General features: G+C 53.8%; 1 protein-coding gene across 1 annotated transcript; it reads right to left on the bottom strand.

The window, feature by feature from the left end:
• Nucleotides 1-5577: 5577 nt before the first annotated feature.
• LOC128820308 (SLAM family member 5-like) lies at nucleotides 5578-21023 on the bottom strand. The gene is made up of 7 exons (XM_054000965.1): nucleotides 20763-21023; nucleotides 17603-17695; nucleotides 11842-12183; nucleotides 10146-10442; nucleotides 9460-9583; nucleotides 7896-7989; nucleotides 5578-5703 (listed from the first exon to the last, which is right to left on the bottom strand). The coding sequence occupies exons 1-7, from the start codon at nucleotides 20833-20835 to the stop codon at nucleotides 5578-5580; spliced, it is 1149 nt and encodes a 382-aa protein (XP_053856940.1). The 5' UTR covers nucleotides 20836-21023.
• Nucleotides 21024-22248: the final 1225 nt, after the last annotated feature.

Genomic DNA, 22248 nt, shown 5'->3' with positions numbered 1-22248 from the left:
GAAACAGGGCCAAAGCAGGTATAAACGGGGCCAAAGCAGGTATAAACGGGGCCAAAGCAGGTATAAACGGGGCCAAAGCAGGTATAAACGGGGCCAAAGGAGGGTGAAAACGGCTGTAAAAGCAGCTAAAACAGCAAAACCGGGGATAAAGGGACCAAAACGGGTACAGCGGGAGAAAACCTTGGTATAAACTGAGCTAAACCCGGGATAAATGGAGCTAAACTGGGGAGAAACGGGGCTAAATCCGGGATAAATGGAGCTAAACCTGGGATAAATTGAGCAAACCCAGGATAAATGGAGCAAACCCGGGATAAATGGAGCAAACCCGGGATAAATGGGCCAAACCTGGGATAAATGGAGCAAACCTGGGATAAATGGAGCAAACCCGGGATAAATGGACCAAACCTGGGATAAATGGAGCAAACCCGGGATAAATGGGCCAAACCCGGGATAAATGGGCCAAACCCGGGATAAATGGGCCAAACCCGGGATAAATGGAGCAAACCTGGGATAAATGGAGCAAACCCGGGATAAATGGGCCAAACCCGGGATAAATGGGCCAAACCCAGGATAAATGGAGCAAACCCGGGATAAATGGGCCAAAACTGGGATAAATGGGCCAAACCCGGGATAAATGGAGCAGACCCGGGATAAATGGACCAAACCCAGGATAAATGGGCCAAACCCGGGATAAATGGGCCAAACCCGGGATAAATGGACCAAACCTGGGATAAATGGACCAAACCCGGGATAAATGGACCAAACCCGGGATAAATGGACCAAACCAGCCCAGTCCAGCCCAGGGAACAGAGCCCAGGGTGTGGCCACAGGCAGGGCTGAACCTGCCCTGAAATTTGGCCCCAGAGCAGCCAAACGGACCCAAAATGGACCCAAAAAACCGGCCCAGGGTGGACCTGAAATGCTCCTAAAATGGTCCTAAAATAGATCTAAAATGGGACTGAAATGCTCCTAAAATGGGACTGAAATGGTCCTAAAATGGACCTGAAATGGTCCTAAAATAGACCTAAAATGGGTCTAAAGCAGACCCGAACCAGCCCTGGAAACAGCCCCAAAGCGGAGCCAAACCACCCCCAAAATCAGCCCCAAATCAGCCCAAAAACCAGCCCAAAACACCCCCAAAATCAGCACCAAAACCAGCCCAAAACACCCCCAAAATCAGCCCCAAATCAGCCCCAAAACCAGCCCAAAACATCCCCAAAATCAGCACCAAAACCAGCCCCCAAAATCAGCACCAAAACCAGCCCAAAACACCCCCAAAATCAGCACCAAAACCAGCCCCAAAATCAGCCACAAAACTGCCCAAAAATCAGCCCAAAATAGGCCCAAAACCAGCCCAAACCAACTCCAAAATCACCCCAAAACAGCCCCAAAATCAGCCCCAAAGACCCCCAAAATCAACCCCAAATCAGCCCAAAACAGCCCCAAATTCAGCCTCAAAGCACCCCCAAAATCAGCCCCAAAATCAGCCCCAAACACCCCCAAAATCAGCCCAAACCAGCTCCAAAATCACCCCAAAACAGCCCCAAAATCAGCCCCAAAGACCCCCAAAATCAGCCCCAAATCAGCCCAAAACACCCCATAAATCAGCCCAAACCAGCCCCAAAATCAGCCCAAAACAGCCACAAAACAGCTCCAAAATCACCCCAAAGCACCCCCAAAATCACCCCAAAACAGCCCCAAAACAGCCCCAAAACAGAACCAAACCCGGGGCCTAACCAGGCCCAACCACCCCAAACCACCCCAGAACACCCCAGAACACCCCAGAACACCCCAAACCACCCCAAATCTCCCCAAACCATCCCAAACCACCCCAAATCTCCCCAAAGCATCCCAAAAATCACCCCCAAACCACCCCAAAAAATCAGCCCAAAACCACCCCAAATCTCCCCAAAACCACCCCAAACCGCCCCAAATCTCCCCAAACCGCCCCAAATCTCCCCAAACCACCCCAAACCACCCCAAATCTTCCCAAACCACCCCAAATCTCCCCAAACCGCCCCAAATCTCCCCAAACCACCCCAAACCACCCAAATCTCCCCGAATCTTCCCAAACCACCCCAAACCGCCCCAAATCACCCCAAATCACCCCAAAGCACCCCAAACGTCACCAACATTTATTTGCTCGTATTTACACGGTGGGGGTGGGGGAGGGGGGCGGTGCTGGCCACGCCCCCTCTGTCGCGACAGCGGCGACAGAGGGGAGGGGCGGGAGCTGTCCGTGCTGGCCCCGCGGGCGCCTCCCCCACGGGGGCTTTTGGGGGGGGGGTCGGAAAATTCCCGATTTTCCCTCAATCCCAAAACAGTCAGGGACCCCCCCCGGGACCCCAAAAACCCTCAGGGGACCCCAAAAAACCCCCGGGACCCCAAAAACACCCCCGGGGACCCCAAAAACCCTCAGGGGACCCCCCAGGGACCCCAAAACACCCCCGGGACCCCAAAAACCCTCAGGGGACCCCAAAATACCCCCCAGGGACGCACCCAGCCCGAAGCCCCCTCCCCAAAACAGTCCCAGGCAGGAATTGGGGAGAAACCCGAGGGTTTTGGGGTCGGGAGGGGGAAATCCGTCCCTTTGTGGGGTCGGGGGGATCCTCCCACCCCAAAACCCCCGGGGAGCACCCAGGGACCCCCCAAATTTTGGCTCCACCGCCTGTGATCGGGATCCCCCTCCCCAAAACAGTCCCAGGCAGGAATTGGGGACAAACCCGAGGGTTTTGGGGTCGGCAAGGGGAAATCCGTCCCTTTGTGGGGTCAGGGGGATCCTCCCACTCCAAAACATGCGGGGAGCACCCAGGGACCCCAAAAAAAACCCCCAAATCCCACCCCCGATCGGGATCCCCCTCCCCAGAGCAGTCCCAGGCAGGAATTGGGGAGAAACCCGAAGGTTTTGGGGTCGGGAGGGGGAAAATCCGTCCCTTTGTGGGGTCGGGGGGATCCTCCCACCCCAAAACCCCCGGGGAGCACCCCAAAAAAAACCCCAAATCCCACCCCCCGATCGGGATCCCCCTCCCCAAAACAGTCCCAGGCAGGAATTGGGGAGAAACCCGAGGGTTTTGGGGTCGGGAGGGGGAAATCCGTCCCTTTGTGGGGTCGGGGGCTCCCGCGGTGCCCGGCCGGGTTTTGGGGCGCGGGTTTTGGGGTCGGGGTTTGGCACACGACGCTTCACAGCCCTTCCAGGGGGTCCCGGCGCTGCGGGGCCCTGCGGGGACAGGCCCCGCTTTTGTGGGGTCGGGGGTCCCCGGAAGGGAGGAGACCCCGCGGTCGGTCCTGCCTTTAGGGGCGGCCCCCTTCCCCAAACCTTTAATCCCCGTTGTGGGGCCGTTCCCCTCCCCAAGCCCTTCACCCCGGCTCCTTTGGGGTCCCCTTTTTGGGACACCCCAACCCTTTATCCCCCACTCTTTTTGGGGTCCCCGAAATGTCACTTTTTGGGGACACCCCAACCCTTTATCCCCGGCTCTTTTGGGGTCCCCCTTTTTGGGGACACCCCAACCCTTTATCCCCGGCTCTTTTGGGCTCCGGGGTGTCCCAAATACCCCAGTTTTGGGACACCCCAACCCTTTAACCCCCACTCTTTTGGGGTCCCCGAAATGTCACTTTTTGGGGACACCCCAACCCCTTAACCCCGGCTCCTTTGGGGTCCCCCAAATGTCCCTTTTTGGGACACCCCAACAATTTATTCCCCACTCTTTTTGGGGACACTCCCAACCCCTTCACCCCGGCTCCTTTGGGGTCCCCTTTTTGGGACACCCCAACCCTTTATCCCCCACTCTTTTGGGCTCCGGGGTGTCCCCAAATATCCCAGTTTTGGGACACCCCAACCCTTTATCCCCCACTCTTTTGGGGTCCCCGAAATGTCACTTTTTGGGGACACCCCAACCCTTTATCCCCGGCTCTTTTGGGGTCCCCCAAATGTCCCTTTTTGGGACACCCCAACAATTTATTCCCCACTCTTTTTGGGGACACCCCAACCCCTTCACCCCGGCTCCTTTGGGGTCCCCTTTTTGGGACACCCCAACCCTTTATCCCCCACTCTTTTGGGGTCCCCGAAATGTCACTTTTTGGGAACACCCCAACCCCTTAACCCCGGCTCTTTTGGGGTCCCCTTTTTGGGGACACCCCAACCCTTTATCCCCCCACTCTTTTGGGGTCCCCCAAATGTCCCTTTTTGGGACACCCAAACCATTTATTCCCCACTATTTTGGGGTCCCCTTTTTGGGGCCGTTCCCCCTCCCCAACCCCTTAACCCCGGCTCTTTTTGGGGTATCCCGAATGTCCCTGTTTTGGGGACACCCCAACCCTTTAACCCCCGCTCTTTTTTGGGGACACCCCCAACCCTTTATCCCCGGCTCTTTTTGGGGTCCCCGAAATGTCACTTTTTGGGGGCAATCCCTCCCAAAAAAAAACCTTTATCCCTTTAACACCCTCTATTTTGGGGTGCCCTTTTTGGGGCCGTTCCCCCTCCCCAACCCCCTTAACCCCGGCCCTTTTGGGCTCCGGGGGTGTCCCCAAATGTCCCTTTTTTGGGGACAGTCCCTCCCAAAAAAACCCTTTAACCCCTTAACCCCGGCTCTTTTGGGGTCCCCGTTGTGGGGACACCCCAACCCTTTATCCCCCGCTCTTTTTTGGGATACCCCAACCCTTTATCTCCCTCTCTTTTGGGGTCCCCCAAATGTCCCTTTTTGGGGACAATCCCTCCCCCCAAAAAACCCCTTTAACCCTTTAACCCCCGCTCTTTTGGGGGCCCCTCTTTTTGGGGCCGTTCCCCCTCCCCAACCCCTTAACCCCGGCTCTTTTTGGGGTATCCCAAATGTCTCTGTTTTGGGGACACCCCAACCCTTTATCCCCCTCTCTTTTGGGGTCCCCCAAATGTCCCTTTTTGGGACAATCCCTCCCCCCAAAAAAACCCCTTTAACCCCCGCTCTTTTGGGATCCCCTTTTTGGGGCCCGTTCCCCCCTCCCCAACCCTTTATCCCCGGCTCTTTTGGGGTCCCCAAATACCCCTGTTTTGGGGACACCCCAACCCTTTATCCCTCCTATTTTGGTTTCCCCAAATGTCCCTTTTTGGGGACAGTCCCTCCCAAAAATCCCTTTAACCCTTTATCCCCCGCTCTTTTGGGGTCCCCTTTTTGGGGCCGTTCCCCCTCCCCAACCCTTTAACCCCGGCTCTTTTTTGGGACACCCCAACCCTTTATCCCCGGCTCTTTTAGGGTCCCCCAAGTGTCCCTTTTTGGGGACAGTCCCTCCCAAAAAAAAAAACCCTTTAACCCTTAACCCCCCGCTCTTTTTTGGGGACATTCCAACCCTTTAACCCCGGCTCTTTTTGGGGTTCCCAAATGTCCCTGTTTTTGGGACACCCCAACCCTTTAACCCCGGCTCTTTTGGGGTCCCCAAATATCCCTGGTTTTGGGACACCCCAACCCTTTATCCCTCCTATTTTGGTGTCCCCAAATGTCCCTTTTTGGGGTCGGCCCCTCCCCAATTCCCCCTTTGCCCCTGTCCCCCTTTCCCCCCGGCAGTTTTGGGGTGTGCCCGGTTTTTGGGGTCCCCTCACCTGCGGCCCTATGTCACCTCCTCGGCCTCCTCCGGGGCTTTCTGCTCGCCGCCCCCCGGGGAGGCTTTTGGGGCCGCGGGCTCCGATTTTTGGGGTTCGCTGGGTTCCTGCGGGGCCTCGGGGGGGCTGGGACCCTGCGGGGCGAGATTTGGGGTCCCCCCTCGGTTTTTTGGGGTCCCCCCGAGGTTTTTGGGGTCCCCCCGAGGATTTTGGGGTCCCCCCGAGGTTTTTGGGATTCCCGAGGTTTTTGGGATTCTCGCGGGTTTTGGGATTCTCGCGGTTTTTGGGGTCCCCCCTCGGTTTTTGGGGTCCCCCCGAGGTTTTTGGGATTCCCGAGGTTTTTGGGATTCTCGTGGTTTTTGGGGTCCCCCCGAGGTTTTTGGGATTCCCGAGGTTTTTGGGATTCTCGTGGTTTTTTGGGGTCCCCAAGGTTTTTGGGGTCCCCCCGAGGTTTTTGGGATTCCCGAGGTTTTTGGGATTCTCGCGGTTTTTGGGATTCTCGCGGTTTTTGGGGTCCCCCCCGAGGTTTTTGGGATTCCCGAGGTTTTTGGGATTCTCGTGGTTTTTGGGGGTCCCCAAGGTTTTTGCGATTTCTGCGGGTTTTGTTGGGATCACCCCACGGTTTTTGGGATTCTTGTGATTTTTGGGGTCCCCAAGGTTTTTGGGGTCCCCCCGAGGTTTTTGGAATTCCGAGGTTTTTGGGATTCTCGCGGTTTTTGGGGTCCCCCCGAGGTTTCTGGGATTCCCGAGGTTTTTGGGATTCTCGCGGTTTTTGGGATTTCCGCGGGGTTTTGTGGGGATCACCCCACGGTTTTTGGGATTCTCGCGTTTTTTTGGGGTCCTCGCGCGGTTTTTGGGGTCCCCCCCGAGGTTTTTGGGATTTTCGCGGTTTTTGGGGTCCCCGCGCGGTTTTTGGGGGTCCCCCGAAGTTTTTGGGATTCTCATGGTTTTTGGGATTTCCGGGGGTTTTGTGGGGATTCCCCCCTGGTTTTTGGGGTCCCCACGGTTTTTGGGGCCCCCCCGAGGTTTTTGGGATTCCCGAGGTTTTTGGGATTCTCGCGGTTTTTGGGATTTCCGCGGGTTTTGTGGGGATCACCCCACGGTTTTTGGGATTCTCGCGGTTTTTGGGGTCCCCCCGAGGTTTTTGGGATTCTCGCGGTTTTTGGGATTTCCGCGGGTTTTGTGGGGATCACCCCACGGTTTTTGGGATTCTCGCGGGTTTTGGGGTCCTCGCGCGGTTTTTGGGGTCCCCCCGAGGTTTTTGGGATTCTCGCGGTTTTTGGGGTCCCCGCGCGGTTTTTGGGGTCCCCCCGAAGTTTTTGGGATTCTCATGGTTTTTGGGATTTCCGGGGGTTTTTGTGGGGATTCCCCCCTGGTTTTTGGGGTCCCCCACGGTTTTTGGGATTCTCGTGGTTTTTGGGGTCCCCAAGGTTTTTGGGGTCCCCCCGAGGTTTTTGGGATTCCCGAGGTTTTTGGGATTCTCGCGGTTTTTTGGGATTCTCGCGGTTTTTGGGGTCCCCCCGAGGTTTTTGGGGTCCCCCCGAGGTTTTTGGGATTCCCGAGGTTTTTGGGATTCTCGCGGTTTTTGGGATTTCCGCGGGTTTTGTGGGGATCACCCCACGGTTTTTGGGATTCTCGCGGTTTTTTGGGGTCCCCCCCGAGGTTTTTTGGGGTCCCCCGAGGTTTTTGGGATTCCCGAGGTTTTTGGGATTCTCGCGGTTTTTGGGATTTCCGCGGGTTTTGTGGGGATCACCCCACGGTTTTTGGGATTCCCGAGGTTTTTGGGATTCTCGCGGTTTTTGGGCTCCCCGCGCGGTTTTTGGGATCCCCCCTTGGTTTTTGGGATTCCCGAGGTTTTGGGATTTCCGGGGGTTTTGTGGGGATCACCCCTCGGTTTTTGGGGTCCCCACAGTTTTGGGGATTCTCGTGGTTTTTTGGGGTCCCCGCGCGGTTTTTGGGATCCCCCCTTGGTTTTTGGGATTCCTGAGGTTTTGGGATTTCCGGTGGTTTTGGGATTCTTGTGGGTTTTGGAATTTCCGCGGGTTTTGTGGGGATCTCCCCACGTTTTTTGGGGTCCCGAAGGTTTTTGGGGTCCCCGCGCGGTTTTTTGGGATTCTGATGGGTTTTTTTGGGGGGAACTCTCCCCGTTTTTGGGGACTCCCCCAGAATTTGGGAACTCCCGTGGCTTTTAGGGACTCCGTGGCTTTTGGGATTCCTGTGGTTTTTTCAGGACTCCTGCGGTTTTTTGGGATTTTTAGGATTTCCCGCGGTGGTTTTGGGGTTCCCGCAGTTTTTGGGGTCCCCCCGCGGGTTTTGGGGTCCCGACCTGGTCGTTGCCCTCGGGGGGGCTCCTGCAGACGATGTCGCTGTACTGGGGCTCCCCGGGGCTCTCCTCGGGCGGCGCCGGTGGGGCGTGGCGGCTGCGGGGAAAAATGGGGGGAAAAACGGGGAAATTGGGAAAAAATGGGGAAAAGGGGAAAAAAATCCAGAGAAAACGGGGAAAAAAAAATGAAAAAAATTGGGAAAAATGGGGAGGAAAATGGGAAAAAAATGGGGGGAAATGGGGGAAAATGAGGAAAGGGGGGAAAAATCCAGAGAAAATGGGGAAAAAAATTCAAAAAATTGGGAAAAATGGGGAAAATGGGAAAAAAAAGGGAAATGGGGAAAATTTGGGAAAATGGAAAAAAACCCCAGGGAAAACGGGGGGAAAAAAAGATGAAAAAATGCGAAAAAAAAACAGGGAAAATGGGGAAAAAATGGGGGAAATGGGGAGAAATGGGGAGAAATGGGAAAAGGAAAAAATCCAGGGAAAATGGGAAATAAACCCCGGGGGGAAATGGGGAGAAATGGGGGAAAATGGGGAAAAACGGGGGAAATGGAAAAAAAACTGGAAAAAGGGGGGGGGAAATTGGGAAAAACCCCGGGGGAAATGGGGAAAAAATGGAGAAATGGGGAAACAGGACAACAAGAAAATGGAGGTGAGTGGGAAAATGAGAAAACTGGGGAAATGGGAAAATTGGAAAAGAGGGAAAGTGGGAAATAAGGGGGGATGGGAAATGGGAAAGCAGGAAAATGGGAAGAGGAGAAAAATGGGAAAACCAGGAACTGGGGAATTGGGAGCTGGGAATTGGGAATTGGGAACTGGGAATTGGGGGAACTGGGAATTGGGGACTGGGAACTGGGAGCTGGGAATTGGGAACTGGGGAATTGGGATTGGGGACGGGGAACTGGAATTGGGAGCTGGGAACTGTGGATTGGAGATTGGAAACTGGGAATTGGGAACTGGGGACTGGGAGCTGGGAATTGGGAATTGGGAATTGGGAATTGGGAACTGGGAGTTGGGAGTTGGGAATTGGGAATTGGGGATTGGGGATTGGGAACTGGGTGTTGGGAGCTGGGGATTGGGAATGGGGGATTGGGAACTGGGAATTGGGGATTGGGAGCTGGGAATTGGGAACTGGGAGATGGGAACTGGGGATTGGGAACTGGGAATTGAGGATTTGGGAACTGGAATTGAGGATTTGGGAACTGGAACTGGGAATTGGGAACTTGGAATTGGGAACTGGGAGCTGGGACTGGGAACTGGGAGCTGGGAATTGGAATTGGGAGCTGGGAATTGGGGACTGGGGAATTGGGAACTGGGAACAGGGAATTGGGAACAGGGATCTGGGATCTGGGAGCTGGGATTTGGGAACAGGGATTGGGAACAGGGATTGGGAACAGGGATCTGGGATCTGGGAGCTGGGATTTGGGAACAGGGATTGGGAACAGAGATCTGGGATCTGGGAGCTGGGATTTGGGAACAGGGATCTGGGATTTGGGAGCAGGGATTTGGGGATTGGGAACAGGGAACTGGGAACAGGGAGCAGGGATCTGGGATCTGGCTGTGCCCACCTGCCTCGGCCGCCTTCTCGCTGTTCACCCTCCAGCACCAGAAGGCGCCGCCCAGGCTCACGGCCACCAGGATCAGCGAGAGCACCACGTAGCCCGAGGTGGAGAAGGCCGAGTGTCCCCCTGCCCGCGAGGGACACGCCGTGCCACCCCGGCCGTGCCACCCCGGCTGTGCCACCCTGGCTGTGCCACCCTGGCTGTGCCACCCTGGCTCTGTCACCCCGACTGTGCCACCCCGGCCGTGCCACCCTGGCCGTGCCACCCTGGCTGTGCCACCCCGGCTGTGCCACCCCGGCTGTGTCACCCTGGCTGTGTCACCCCGACTGTGCCACCCCGGCTGCGTCACCCCAACTGTGCCACCCTGACTGTGCCACCCTGACTGTGCCACCCTGGCTGTGCCACCCCGGCTGTGCCACCCTGGCTGTGTCACTCCAGCGGTGCCACCCGGCTGTGCCACCTGACTGTGTCACCCTGGCTGTGTCACCCTGGCCGTGTCATCTCAGCCGTGCCAGCCTGACTGTGCCACCTCGACTGTGTCACCTCAGCTGAGCCACCCCAGCCGTGCCACCCCTGGCAGTGTCCCCGTGTCCCCAGCCGTGCCACCGCAGCCGTGCCACCCCCGGCAGTGTCCCCATGTCCCCAGCCGTGCCCCCAGCCGTGCCCCCGGCCCGTGCCCGGCGCTCACCTCCGCCCTGGCACAGGCTCTGCAGGTGGAACAGGGCGACCTTGTGGTCGGCGGGGTTGCTGACGGTGCAGGCGTAGGTGACGTTGGTGGCGGCGGGTGGCAGTGCCACGCGCAGGGTGGTGCCGTCCGGGGACAGCTGGTGCCGCCCGGGGCCCGGCTCGGCCCAGGCGAGGCTGTCGCGCCGCCAGGTGACGTTGACGGCGCCGCGGCCGCTGCCCTGGCACTGCAGCGTCAGGTTGCACCAGTCCAGGGTGCTGGCCAGCAGCTGGCTGCGCGTCCGCGGGCTGGGCACGGCCTCTGCCGCCGGGAGGGCACGGGACGGCACCAGAATACCCCAAATCAGCCCAAATCAGCAAAAATCAGCCCCAATCAGCCCCAAATCAGCCAAAATCAGCCCAAATCAGCCAAAATAAGCAAAAAATCAGCCAAAATCAGCCCAAATCAGTAAAAAACCAGCCCAAATCAGCCAAAATCAGCCCAAAATCAGCCCAAATCAGCCCCAAATCAGCAAAAATAAGCAAAAATAAGCAAAAAATCAGCCAAAATCAGCCCAAATCAGTAAAAAACCAGCCCAAATCAGCCCAAATCAGGCAAAATCAGCCCAAAAATCAGCCAAAATCGCCCCAAGTCAGCCAAAATCACATAAAATCAGCCCAAAATCAGGCAAAATCAGCCCAAAAATCAGCCCAAATCAGCAAAAATCAGCCCCAAGTCAGCCAAAATCAGCAAAAATCAGCCCCAAATCAGCCCAAATAAGCCCAAATCAGCCAAAATCAGCCCAAAATCAGCCCAAAATCAGCCAAAATCAGCCCAAAATCATCCAAAATCAGCTAAAATCACCCAAAATCAGCAAAAACCAGCCCCAAGTCAGCCAAAATCGGCCCAAAATCAGCAAAAATCAGCCAAAATCAGTCAAAATCTGCCCAAAATCACCCCAAAATCAGCAAAAATCAGCCAAAATCAGTCCAAAAATCAGCCCAAACCAGCCAAAATCAGCCCCAAGTCAGCCAAAATCATCCAAAATCAGCTAAAATCATCCAAAATCACCCAAAATCACCCCAAAATCACACAAAAGCAGTCAAAATCAACCAAAATCAGACCAAAATCACCCAAAATCAGCAAAAATCAGCCAAAATACCCCCAAATCAGCCAAAACCACCCCAAAATCAGCCAAAATCACTCAAAAATCAGCCAGAATCAGCCAAAATATACCAGAATCAGCCAAAATCAACCAAAATCACACCAAAATCACCCGAAATCAGCCAAAATCACAAAAAATTGCCCCAAAATCACCCCGAATCACCCAAAGTCACCCAAAATCACACCAAAATCACCCCAAAATCCCCCAAAATCCCCCCGAGGCTCTGCCTCTGCCACCGGGAGGGGCACCCAGGTGGCACCGGGAGCCTTCCCTGGGGCTCCAGTGAAGGGAATTTGGGATCCGTGCCTCAGTTTCCCCATCCTAAACGCGCCTTAACTACGTGGTTAATTCGCTAATTAATTAATTAAGTTCATGAATCAAGCCCCACCCACCGCAGACGGACAGGTTGGAGGCCTGCTCACCCACCAGCGCCGGCTAAAAACCCCCATTTGTGCTCCGTGCCTCAGTTTCCCCGCCCAAAAAAAAAAACCCCAACGTACCCAAATGAATAACGAACTAATGAACTAATTAATTAAAACACCAAGGCCCGCTCACCGTAGACGGACAGGTTGAAGGCCTGGTCGTCCACCAGGGCGGGCTGCAGCTTGATGCGGGCGCCGAAGACGCCGCTGTCGCCGCGCTGCAGCTCGCGGAGGCGCAGCGCCGTGCCGTTCACCAGCTCCAGGCGCCGGCCGAAGCGGTCGCGCGGGTCCGGCCGCTCGAAGCCGCCCGGGCCCACCTCGGCCACCTGGATGGTGGCGCCGGTGCCCGCCGAGAAGCTCCACTCGATCTCCTTCACCGTCTGGTTGGGCGGCAGCGCCGGCGCCAGCAGCACCGAGCCGCCCAGCACGCCGTTCACCTGGCGCGGCGCGGCGCGGGCCTGCCCGAACAGCAGCTCTGCGGCACACAAACGGCGCCCGGGGGCAGTTAGGGACATCTGGGGACATTTGGGGACGTTTGGGGACGTTTGGGGACATTTTGGGGACGTTTTATCAGAGGTGACAGCAGCACGGAGCCGCCCAGCACGCCGTTCACCTGCCCAGCCTGCCCGAAGAGCAGCTTTGGGGCACAGAAATGGCACCCGAGAGCATTTAGGGACATCTGGGGACGTTTGGGGACATTTGGGGATGTTTTGGGGACGTTTTGGGGACATTTGGGGACGTTTTGGGGACATTTGGGGACGTTTTGGGGATGTTTTGTTGGGGCTGACAGCAGCACGGAGCCGCCCAGCGCGCCGTTCACCTGCCCAGGACTGGCCAAAGAGCAGCTCTGGGGCACAGAAATGGCTCCCAGGAGCATTTGGGGACATTTGGAGACATTCGTGGACATTTTAGGGACATTTGGGGACGTTTTGGGGACATTTGGGGACGTTTTGGGGACATTTTGGGGACGTTTTGTCGGGGATGACAGCAGCACCGAGCCGCCCAGCACGCCGTTCACCTGGCGCGGCGCGGCGCGGGCCTGCCCGAGCAGCAGCTCTGCGGCACAGAAACAGCACCCGAGGGCAGTTAGGGACATCTGGGGACGTTCTGGGGACGTTTGGGGACGTTTTGGGGACGTTTTGTCAGGGGTGACAGCAGCACCGAGCCGCCCAGCCTGCCCAGGACTGCCCGAACAGCAGCTCTGCAGCACACAAACGGCGCCTGGGGCCAGTTAGGGACATCTGGGGATGTTTTGGGGACGTTTTGGGGACTTTTTGGGGACATTTGGGGACATTTGGGGATGTTTTGTCAGGGGTGACAGCAGCACCGAACCGCCCAGCACGCCGTTCACCTGCCCAGGATTGGCCAAAGAGCAGCTCTGGGGCACAGAAATGGCACCCGAGAGCAGTTAGGGACATCTGGGGACGTTTGGGGACGTTTTGGGGACGTTTTGGGGACATTTGGGGACGTTTTATCAGAGGTGACAGCAGCACGGAGCCGCCCAGCACGCCGTTCACCTGCCCAGGACTGGCCAAAGAGCAGCTCTGGGACACAGAAATGGCTCCCAGGAGCATTTGGGGACATTTGGAGACATTCGTGGACATTTTAGGGACATTTGGGGACGTTTTGGGGACATTTGGGGACGTTTTGGGGACATTTTGGGGATGTTTTGTTGGAGGTGACAGCAGCACCGAGCCGCCCAGCACGCCGTTCACCTGGCGCGGCGCGGCGCGGGCCTGCCCGAGCAGCAGCTCTGCGGCACAGAAACGGCGCCCGGGGGCAGTTAGGGACATTGGGGACATCTGGGGATGTTTGGGGATGTTTTGGGACGTTTTGGGGACGTTTTGTCAGGGGTGACAGCAGCACCGAGCCGCCCAGCACGCCGTTCACCTGGCGCGGCGCGGCGCGGGCCTGCCCGAACAGCAGCTCTGCGGCACAGAAATGGCGCCCGGGGGCAGTTAGGGACATCTGGGACATCTGGGGACGTTTTGGGGATGTTTGTGGACATTTTGGGGACATCTGTGGACATTTGGGGACGTTTTGTTGGAGGTGACAGCAGCACCGAGCTGCCCAGCCTGCCCAAACAGCAGCTCTGCGACACACAAATGGCGCCTGGGGCCAGTTAGGGACATCTGGGGACGTTTTGGGGACATTTTGGGGACGTTTTGGAGACATCTGGGGACGTTTTGGGGACATTTTGGGGACGTTTTGTCAGGGGTGACAGCAGCACCGAGCCGCCCAGCACGCCGTTCACCTGGCGCGGCGCGGCGCGGGCCTGCCCGAACAGCAGCTCTGCGGCACACAAACGGCGCCCGGGGGCAGTTAGGGACATCTGGGGACGTTTTAGGGACATTTGGGGATGTTTTGGGGACATTTGGGGACGTTTTGGGGATGTTTTGTCAGAGGTGACAGCAACACGGAACTGCTCAGCCTGCCCAGGCCTGCCCGAACAGCAGCTCTGGGACACACAGACGGCGCCCGGGGGCAGTTAGGGACATCTGGGGACATTTTGGGGACGTTTGGGGACGTTTGGGGACGTTTTGGGGACGTTTGGGGATGTTTAGGGACATTTTAAGGATATTTTGTCAGGGCTCACAGCAGCACGGAGCCGCCCAGCACGCCGTTCACCTGCCCAGGACTGGCCAAAGAGCAGCTCTGGGACACAGAAACGGCACCTGAGAGCATTTGGGGACATTCTGGGGACATTTGGGGACGTTTGGGACTTCTGGGGACCGTTTTGGGGACGTTTGGGGCATTTGGGGACTGTTTTGGGGACGTTTGGGGACATTTTGGGGTGTTTGGGGACATTTTGGGGCGTTTGGGGACTGTTTTGGGGACATTTTGGGATGTTTGGGGACATTTTGGGGCGTTTGGGGACTTTTGGGGCATTTGGGGACATCTGTTGGAGGTGACAGCAGCACGGAGCCGCCCAGCCTGCCCGGAGAGCAGCTCTGGGACAGACAAATGTCACCAGAGGGGGTGTGGGGACAACTGGGGACATTTTTAGGACAACTGGGGACATTTCTAGGACATTTGGGGACGTTTTTAGGACATTTGGGGACATTTTTAGGACGTTTGGGGACGTTTTTAGGACGTTTGGAGCGCATTTTGAGGACTTTTGGGGACATTTGGGGACACTTGGCGACACTTTGGGGATATTTTTAGGACGTTTGGGGACATCTGAGGCCGTTTGAGGCCATTTTGGGGTCATTTGGGGCCATTTTGGGGTCACTTGGGGCCATTTTGGGGTCATTTGGGGCCATTTTGGGTACATTTGGGGATGTTTGGGGGACGTTTTGGGGCCATTTGAGGGCATGTTGGACATTTGGGGACATTTTGGGGTCACTTGGGGCCATTTTGGGGTCATTTGGGGCCATTTTGGGCATGTTCAGGTGACGTTTTGGGGCCATTTGAGGGCATTTTGGGACATTTGGGTACGTTTTGGGGTCACTTGGGGCCATTTTGGGGTCATTTGGGGCCATTTTGGGGACATTTGGGGATGTTTGGGGGACGTTTTGGGGTCATTTGAGGGCATGTTGGGACATTTGGGGACGTTTTGGGGTCATTTGGGGCCATTTTGGGGTCACTTGGGGCCATTTTGGGGTCATTTGGGGCCATTTTGGGCACGTTCGGGATGTTTGGGGGACGTTTTGGGGCCATTTGAGGGCATTTTGGGACATTTGGGGACGTTTTGGGGTCATTTTGGGACATTTGGGGAGGAAGAGGAGGAGGAGGAGCGGCCTCGGCCGGGTTCAGAGTTGTTCTTGTCATTAAAAAAAAGAGGGAAAAGCAGAAATTTTGGGGGAAAAGCGGCCAAAAAGGCGAATCAATCCCAGGCGAGGAATTGCCTCCAAAAAAGAGAAGGAAAGACGGAAATTTTGGGGTGAAAAGCGGCTGAAAAGGGGAATCACTGCGGGTTTGGAGCGGGGTGTTGTCGAAAAAAAGAGGGAAAAGCAGAAAATTTGGGGGAAAAGAGCAAAAAAGGTGAATTAACAAACGTGAGGTCTCTGAGCCTCCAAAAACGAGAGGGAAAGGCAGAGGTTTTGGGGAAAAATCGGCCAAAAAGGTCAAAAACTAAAAACTACAGGTTTTGCTGTGGGGTGAACCCCAAAAAAGAGAGGAAAAGGATGGAAATCTTGGGGGGAAATCGGCTAAAAAATTGAATTTATTGCAGGGAAGGGGTTTCCTCAGAAAAAGAGAGGGGGAAAATGGAAATTTTGGGGGAAAAAAATCGGCCAAAAAGGTCAAAAACTAAAAACTACAGGTTTGGCTGTGGGGTGAACCCCAAAAAAGAGAGGAAAAGGATGGAAATCTTGGGGGGAAATCGGCTAAAAAATTGAATTTATTGCAGGGAAGGGGTTTCCTCAGAAAAAGAGAGGGGGAAAAATGGAAATTTTGGGGGGAAAAATTGGCCAAAAAGGTCAAAAACTAAAAAACTACAGGTTTGGCTGTGGGGTGAACCCCAAAAAAGAGAGGAAAAGGATGGAAATTTTGGGGGGAAATCGGCTAAAAATTGAATTTATTGCAGGGAAGGGGTTTCCTCAGAAAAAGAGAGGGGGGAAAATGGAAATTTTGGGGGAAAAAATCGGCCAAAAAGGTCAAAAACTAAAAACTAGAGGTGTGGCTATGGGGAGAACCCCAAAAAAGAGAGGAAAAGGATGGAAATTTTGGGGGAAATCGGCTAAAAAATTGAATTTATTGCAGGGAAGGGGTTTCCTCAGAAAAAAGAGAGGGGGAAAAATGGAAATTTTGGGGGGAAAAATCGGCCAAAAAGGTCAAAAACTAAAAACTACAGGTTTGGCTGTGGGGTGAACCCCAAAAAAGAGAGGAAAAGGATGGAAATTTTGGGGGGAAATCGGCTAAAAAGTGAATTTATTGCAGGGAAGGGATTTCCTCAGAAAAAGAGAGGGGGAAAAATGGAAATTTTGGGGGAAAAAAATCGGCCAAAAAGGTCAAAAACTAAAAAACTACAGGTTTTGCTGTGGGGTGAACCCCAAAAAAGAGAGGAAAAGGATGGAAATTTTGGGGGGAAATCGGCTAAAAAATTGAATTTATTGCAGGGAAGGGATTTCCTCAGAAAAAGAGAGGGGGAAAAATGGAAATTTTGGGAGGAAAAATTGGCCAAAAAGGTCAAAAACTAAAAAACTACAGGTTTGGCTGTGGGGTGAACCCCAAAAAAGAGAGGAAAAGGACGGAAATTTTGGGGGGAAATCGGCTAAAAAGTGAATTTATTGAAGGGAAGGGGTTTCCTCAGAAAAAGAGAGGGGAAAAATGGAAATTTTGGGGGAAAAATCGGCCAAAAAGGTCAAAAACTAAAAACTAGAGGTGTGGCTATGGGGAGAACCCCAAAAAAGAGAGGAAAAGGATGGCAATCTTGGGGGGAAATCGGCTAAAAAAGTGAATTTATTGCAGGGAAGGGATTTCCTCAGAAAAAGAGAGGGGGAAAAATGGAAATTTTGGGGGAAAAAAATCGGCCAAAAAGGTCAAAAACTAAAAACTACAGGTTTGGCTGTGGGGTGAACCCCAAAAAAGAGAGGAAAAGAATGGAAATCTTGGGGGGAAATCGGCTAAAAAATTGAATTTATTGCAGGGAAGGGATTTCCTCAGAAAAAGAGAGGGGGAAAAATGGAAATTTTGGGGGGAAAAAATCGGCCAAAAAGGTCAAAACCTAAAAACTACAGGTTTGGCTGTGGGGTGAACCCCAAAAAAGAGAGGAAAAGGATGGAAATCTTGGGGGGAAATCGGCTAAAAAATTGAAATTATTGCAGGGAAGGGATTTCCTCAGAAAAAGAGAGGGGGAAAAATGGAAATTTTGGGGGGAAAAATCGGCCAAAAAGGTCAAAAACTAAAAAACTACAGGTTCAGATGCGGCCCCATCTGAACTCGGGGCTCACCAGAACAACGCTCCAGGAGAGACTGGGTGGAATTCCCAGCCAGAATTTCCAAAACCTCATTTTCTGCCTCAAAACGCGCCTCCTGCAAGAGCCCTGCGGAAAACCGAGAGGGTTTTTTTTTTTTGGGGGTAGAATTTCTGCAAAATTGGGGATTTGGGGGCGGAATTTCTGTAAAATTGGGGTTTTGGAACAGAATTTCTGCAAAATCGGGTTTTTTTTTGGGGGTGGAATTTCTGTAAAATTGGGGTTTTGGAACAGAATTTCTGCAAAATTGGGGATTTGGGGTAGAATTTCTGCAAAATTCGGGTATTTTTGGGGTAGAATTTCTGCAAAATTGGGGGTTTGGGGGAGGAATTTCTGTAAAGTTGGGGGATTTTGGGGAGTAGAATTTCCACAAAAATTGAATTTATTTGGTGTAGAATTTCTGTAAAATTGGGGTTTTGGGGGCGGAATTTCTGCAAAATTGGGTTTTTTTGTGGTAGAATTTCTGCAAAATTGGGGTTTTTTTGGGGGGCGGAATTTCTGCAAAGTTGGGGGATTTTGTGTAGTAGAATTTCCACAAAAATGGAGTTTATTTGGGTTAGAATTTCTGTAAAATTGGGTTTTTTGGGGCAGAATTTCTGCACAATTGGGGTTTTGGGGCGGAATTTCTGTAAAATTGGTTTTTTTGGGCAGAATTTCTGCAAAATTGGGTTTTTTGGGGCGGAATTTCTGTAAAATTGTGTTTTTTGGGGCAGAATTTCTGCCCAATTCCTGCTCCCAGGAGCCGCTGGGCAGCTCCAGGCAGGGACAAAACCCCAAAATTTTGGGATTGGCGATTCCCCCCGGGATGGGGCCTGATCCCAGCTCCAGGGGAAGGTTCTGAGATTCCATTTGGGAATTTTTCAATTTCTTTTTTTTGGCATTTCCCTGGAAAAATTCCGCTCGGCGCCGCCTCCCCCGCTGCTGGCAGCGCCCTCCCCCTGCCAAGCTGTCACCTGCGCCACCCCCGCGTCCCCTGCGCCGGGAATTTCGGGATTTCGGGAATTGCGGGAGTTTCGGGAGTTTGTCGGGGAATTTTCGGGAATTTTTCGGGATTTCGGGACCAGCGGCTCCACCCCGCTGGGGATGGGACGGGTCCCTCCCGCCTTGGGGACATTCCCGGGGTCCCCTCCCGGTCCTCGTCCCGATTAAACCGGGCTTAAACCCGGGCGGCGCTCGCTGCAAGTCCCGTCTGGCCGGGCTGGAGTCCCGCTTTTCCCGGGTTTTATTCCCGCTTTTCCCGGGTTTTATTCCCGCTTTTCCCGGGTTTGATTCCCGCTTTTCCCAGGCTTTATTCCCGCTTTTCCTGGGTTTGATTCCCGCTTTTCCCAGGCTTTATTCCCGCTTTTCCTGGGTTTGATTCCTGCTTTTCCCAGGCTTTATTCCCGCTTTTCCCAGGCTTTATTCCCGCTTTTCCCGGGTTTGATTCCCGCTTTTCTCGGGTTTGATTCCCGCTTTTCCCGGGTTTAATTCCCGCTTTTCCCAGGTCTGATTCCCGCTTTTCCCGGGTTTTATTCCCTCTTTTCCCGGGTTTGATTCCCGCTTTTCCCAGGTTTGACTCCTGCTTTTCCCGGGTTTTATTCCTGCTTTTCCCAGGTTTGATTCCTGCTTTTCCCAGGTTTGATTCCTGCTTTTCCCAGGTTTAATTCCTGCTTTTCTCGGGTTTGATTCCTGCTTTTCCCAGGTTTGATTCCCGCTTTTCCCAGGTTTAATTCCTGCTTTTCCCAGGTTTGATTCCTGCTTTTCCCAGGTTTAATTCCTGCTTTTCTCGGGTTTGATTCCTGCTTTTCCCAGGTTTGATTCCCGCTTTTCCCAGGTTTGATTCCCGCTTTTCCCGGGTTTTATTCCCCGCTTTTCCCAGATTTAATTCCTGCTTTTCCCAGGTTTGATTCCTGCTTTTCCCGGGCTTGATGTTTGCTTTTCCTGAGTTTGATCCCTGCTTTTCCTGAGTTTCATTCCCGCTTTTCCAGGATTTGATCCCTGCTCATCCCGGCTTTCATTCCCACTTTTCCCCGGTTTTATTCCTGCTCCTCCCGGCTTTCATTCCTGCTTTTCCGACCCGACTTTAAAACTGAGGGAATTTTTGAGCGCTCGTTGAAGTTTTTTTTGGGGGGCTGAAGCACCCCCAGACCCCGGGGGAGGATGCTGAGAGCCGGGAGGGGCTGGGGAGGCGCTTCCCAAAATCCCCCGGAATTCCAAAATAAATCCCCCCGGCATTCCAAAGTCCCCCCGGCATTCCAAAATCCTCTCCCGAATCCACAACCCGCTCCCGCTCTGGGATCGTCTCCGTGCCCCCCTCCCTTGGCCCCGGCTTTGCAGCCCCCCAGGCGCTCCCTGAGCCTTTCCCGGGATTTTTCCCCCTTTTTCCAGGCCGGGAGAAGCGGCCCGGGGGGATTCGGGGCCGGGGGGAGCGCGGGCTGCAGGCTCGGCCCCTCCCGCGCCAAGCGCCTCCCCGCCTCAGCCTGTTTATCCCAGATTTTGATTTTTTTTTTTTGGGAGCACGAGGCTCTCCCACAGCCTCGGCAGCGCGGAGGGGAGGGAGGAGGAAAAGCGGGATCCATCCCTGCTCCCAGTCCATCCCGAACCGCCAAAAATTCCCAAAAAACCAACTCCAGCCTGGCGTTTAACCCCGCGTCTCTTCCCCCCCAGCCGCGCTCTGCTTTTCCTCGCTTCCCACGCTCCCAGCGCTCCCAATCCTGGGAATTCGCGTTTTTCCCACCTTTCCCGGGCTGATTTTGTGGGGCATCACCTGGCGGCACCATCCGCGAGGCCAATTAATCACCGAGGCTAATGACCCCCCCCCCCCGTAATTAACCTGCCTGCCCGGTGGGACGCTCTTCCCGCAGGAATCCTCCCGCGGATGGGGATTTGCGGGAATTCTGGAATGTTTGGGAATTCCGAGGGGATCCCTCGCTCCCGGCTTTACGTAACTTCCCAACCCCCGGGGAGCGGGGGAAAAAATCGCAGCCCCCCCCCCCAAATAAAAAAAAAAAACAAACAAAAATCCGCGTCGGGAGGGGTGGGGAGACCCCGGCGGGTGCGGCATTCCAGAGCTTTCCAGGGATCGGGGGTGGGGGCCAGGGGGTCCGGCCCCAAAGCCCGAGGGGGTCCCGCGGCTCCGGGGTCGCCCCCAACTCACCTGGGCCGAGCCCCAGCAGCGCCAGGAGCAGCGAGGGCAGCCGCGATTTGGCGCGGGGCAGCTCCCGCTCCATCCCCGCGTTATTTCTGCCTCTGTTTTCCCGGGAATTGCCTCGGCTCGGAGCAGGAATCAGCGGCCGGAGCGGCGAGGAGGAGGAGGAGGAGGAGGAGGAGGAGGAGGGGGAGGAAGGAGGAGCGACCACCCCGGGGCGCGGAGCATCGCGGGGCTCAGAGCGAGCGCTTCTCCATGGGGGGGGGAAAAACCGGGAATGGCGGGGGGAAAAAAACCGGGAATGAGGGGGGGAAAAAGCCGGGAATGGGGGGAAAATCCGGGAGCGCGGGCGGGCGGAGCGCGGGCGGGGCGGGGGCTGCGCTGACCCCCGACCCTGCGGCATCAGCCCGGATCAGTGCCCGGATTAGCGGCGGCCGCGCCGGGCACGGCCCCGGGCAGCTCCCGCTGCCTTCCCGCGGGGATCCAGCGGGGAAATTCCCCAATTCCCGGCGTTCCGGAGCGGCTCCCGCGGAACCGGCGCGTCCCGGAGCCGGGAAAGGTTCGGGGCGTTTGGGGAAAAGGAGCCGGAATCGCTGCCGGGGGCTCCCGGTTCGTCCAGCCGGGATCGCTCTGGGAATCCAAATCCCAAACCTGGGGAGGGGAGGGAAAACAGGGAATGTGGGGAGAGGGGATCCGCGGCGGGCTTGGCACCCAAGGGGTTAATTCCAGCTTTATTTTATTTTATTTTATTTTATTTTATTTTATTTTATTTATTTTATATTTTATTTTATTTTATTTTATTTTATTTTATTTTATTTTATTTTATTTATTTTATATTTTATTTTATTTTATTTTGTTTTATTTTACTTTTATTTTATTAATTTTATTTTATATTTATTTTATTTTATTTTATTTTATATTTTATTTTATTTTGTTTTATTTTACTTTTATTTTATTTATTTTATTTTATATTTATTTTATTTTATTTTACTTTATTTTATTTTATTTTATTTTATTTTATTTTGTTTTGTTTTATTTTATATTTATTTTATTTTATACTTTATTTTATTTTTATTTTGTTTTATTTTACTTTTATTTTATTTATTTTATTTTATATTTTATTTTATTTTATTTTATTTTATTTTTATTTTGTTTTATTTTACTTTTATTTTATTTATTTTATTTTATATTTTATTTTATTTTATTTTATTTCATTTTATTTTATTATATTTTATTTTATTTCATTTTATTTTATTTTATTTTCACTGATTTTTTTTTTTTTTAGGAATTCCCAAAATGGACACGGGAGCGTCCAGGGGTCCCAAAAAGTCGATTTTTTTGGGGCGCTTCAGCGGCCTTTGGGTGCCCCAAACCCCTCCAGGATTCCCCTTTTTTCCGCCTCATCCCAAAAAAAAAACTCCTGGAAAAACGGCCGCAGCTGAAGGGTTAATTAAGGATAATTAAGGGTTAATGAAGGGGGAATGAAAGCTCTGGA

Source organism: Vidua macroura, chromosome 29 (genome assembly GCF_024509145.1).
Source record: "Vidua macroura isolate BioBank_ID:100142 chromosome 29, ASM2450914v1, whole genome shotgun sequence".
Lineage (NCBI taxonomy): Eukaryota > Metazoa > Chordata > Aves > Passeriformes > Viduidae > Vidua > Vidua macroura.
This window is presented reverse-complemented; position numbering and strand designations above follow the sequence as displayed.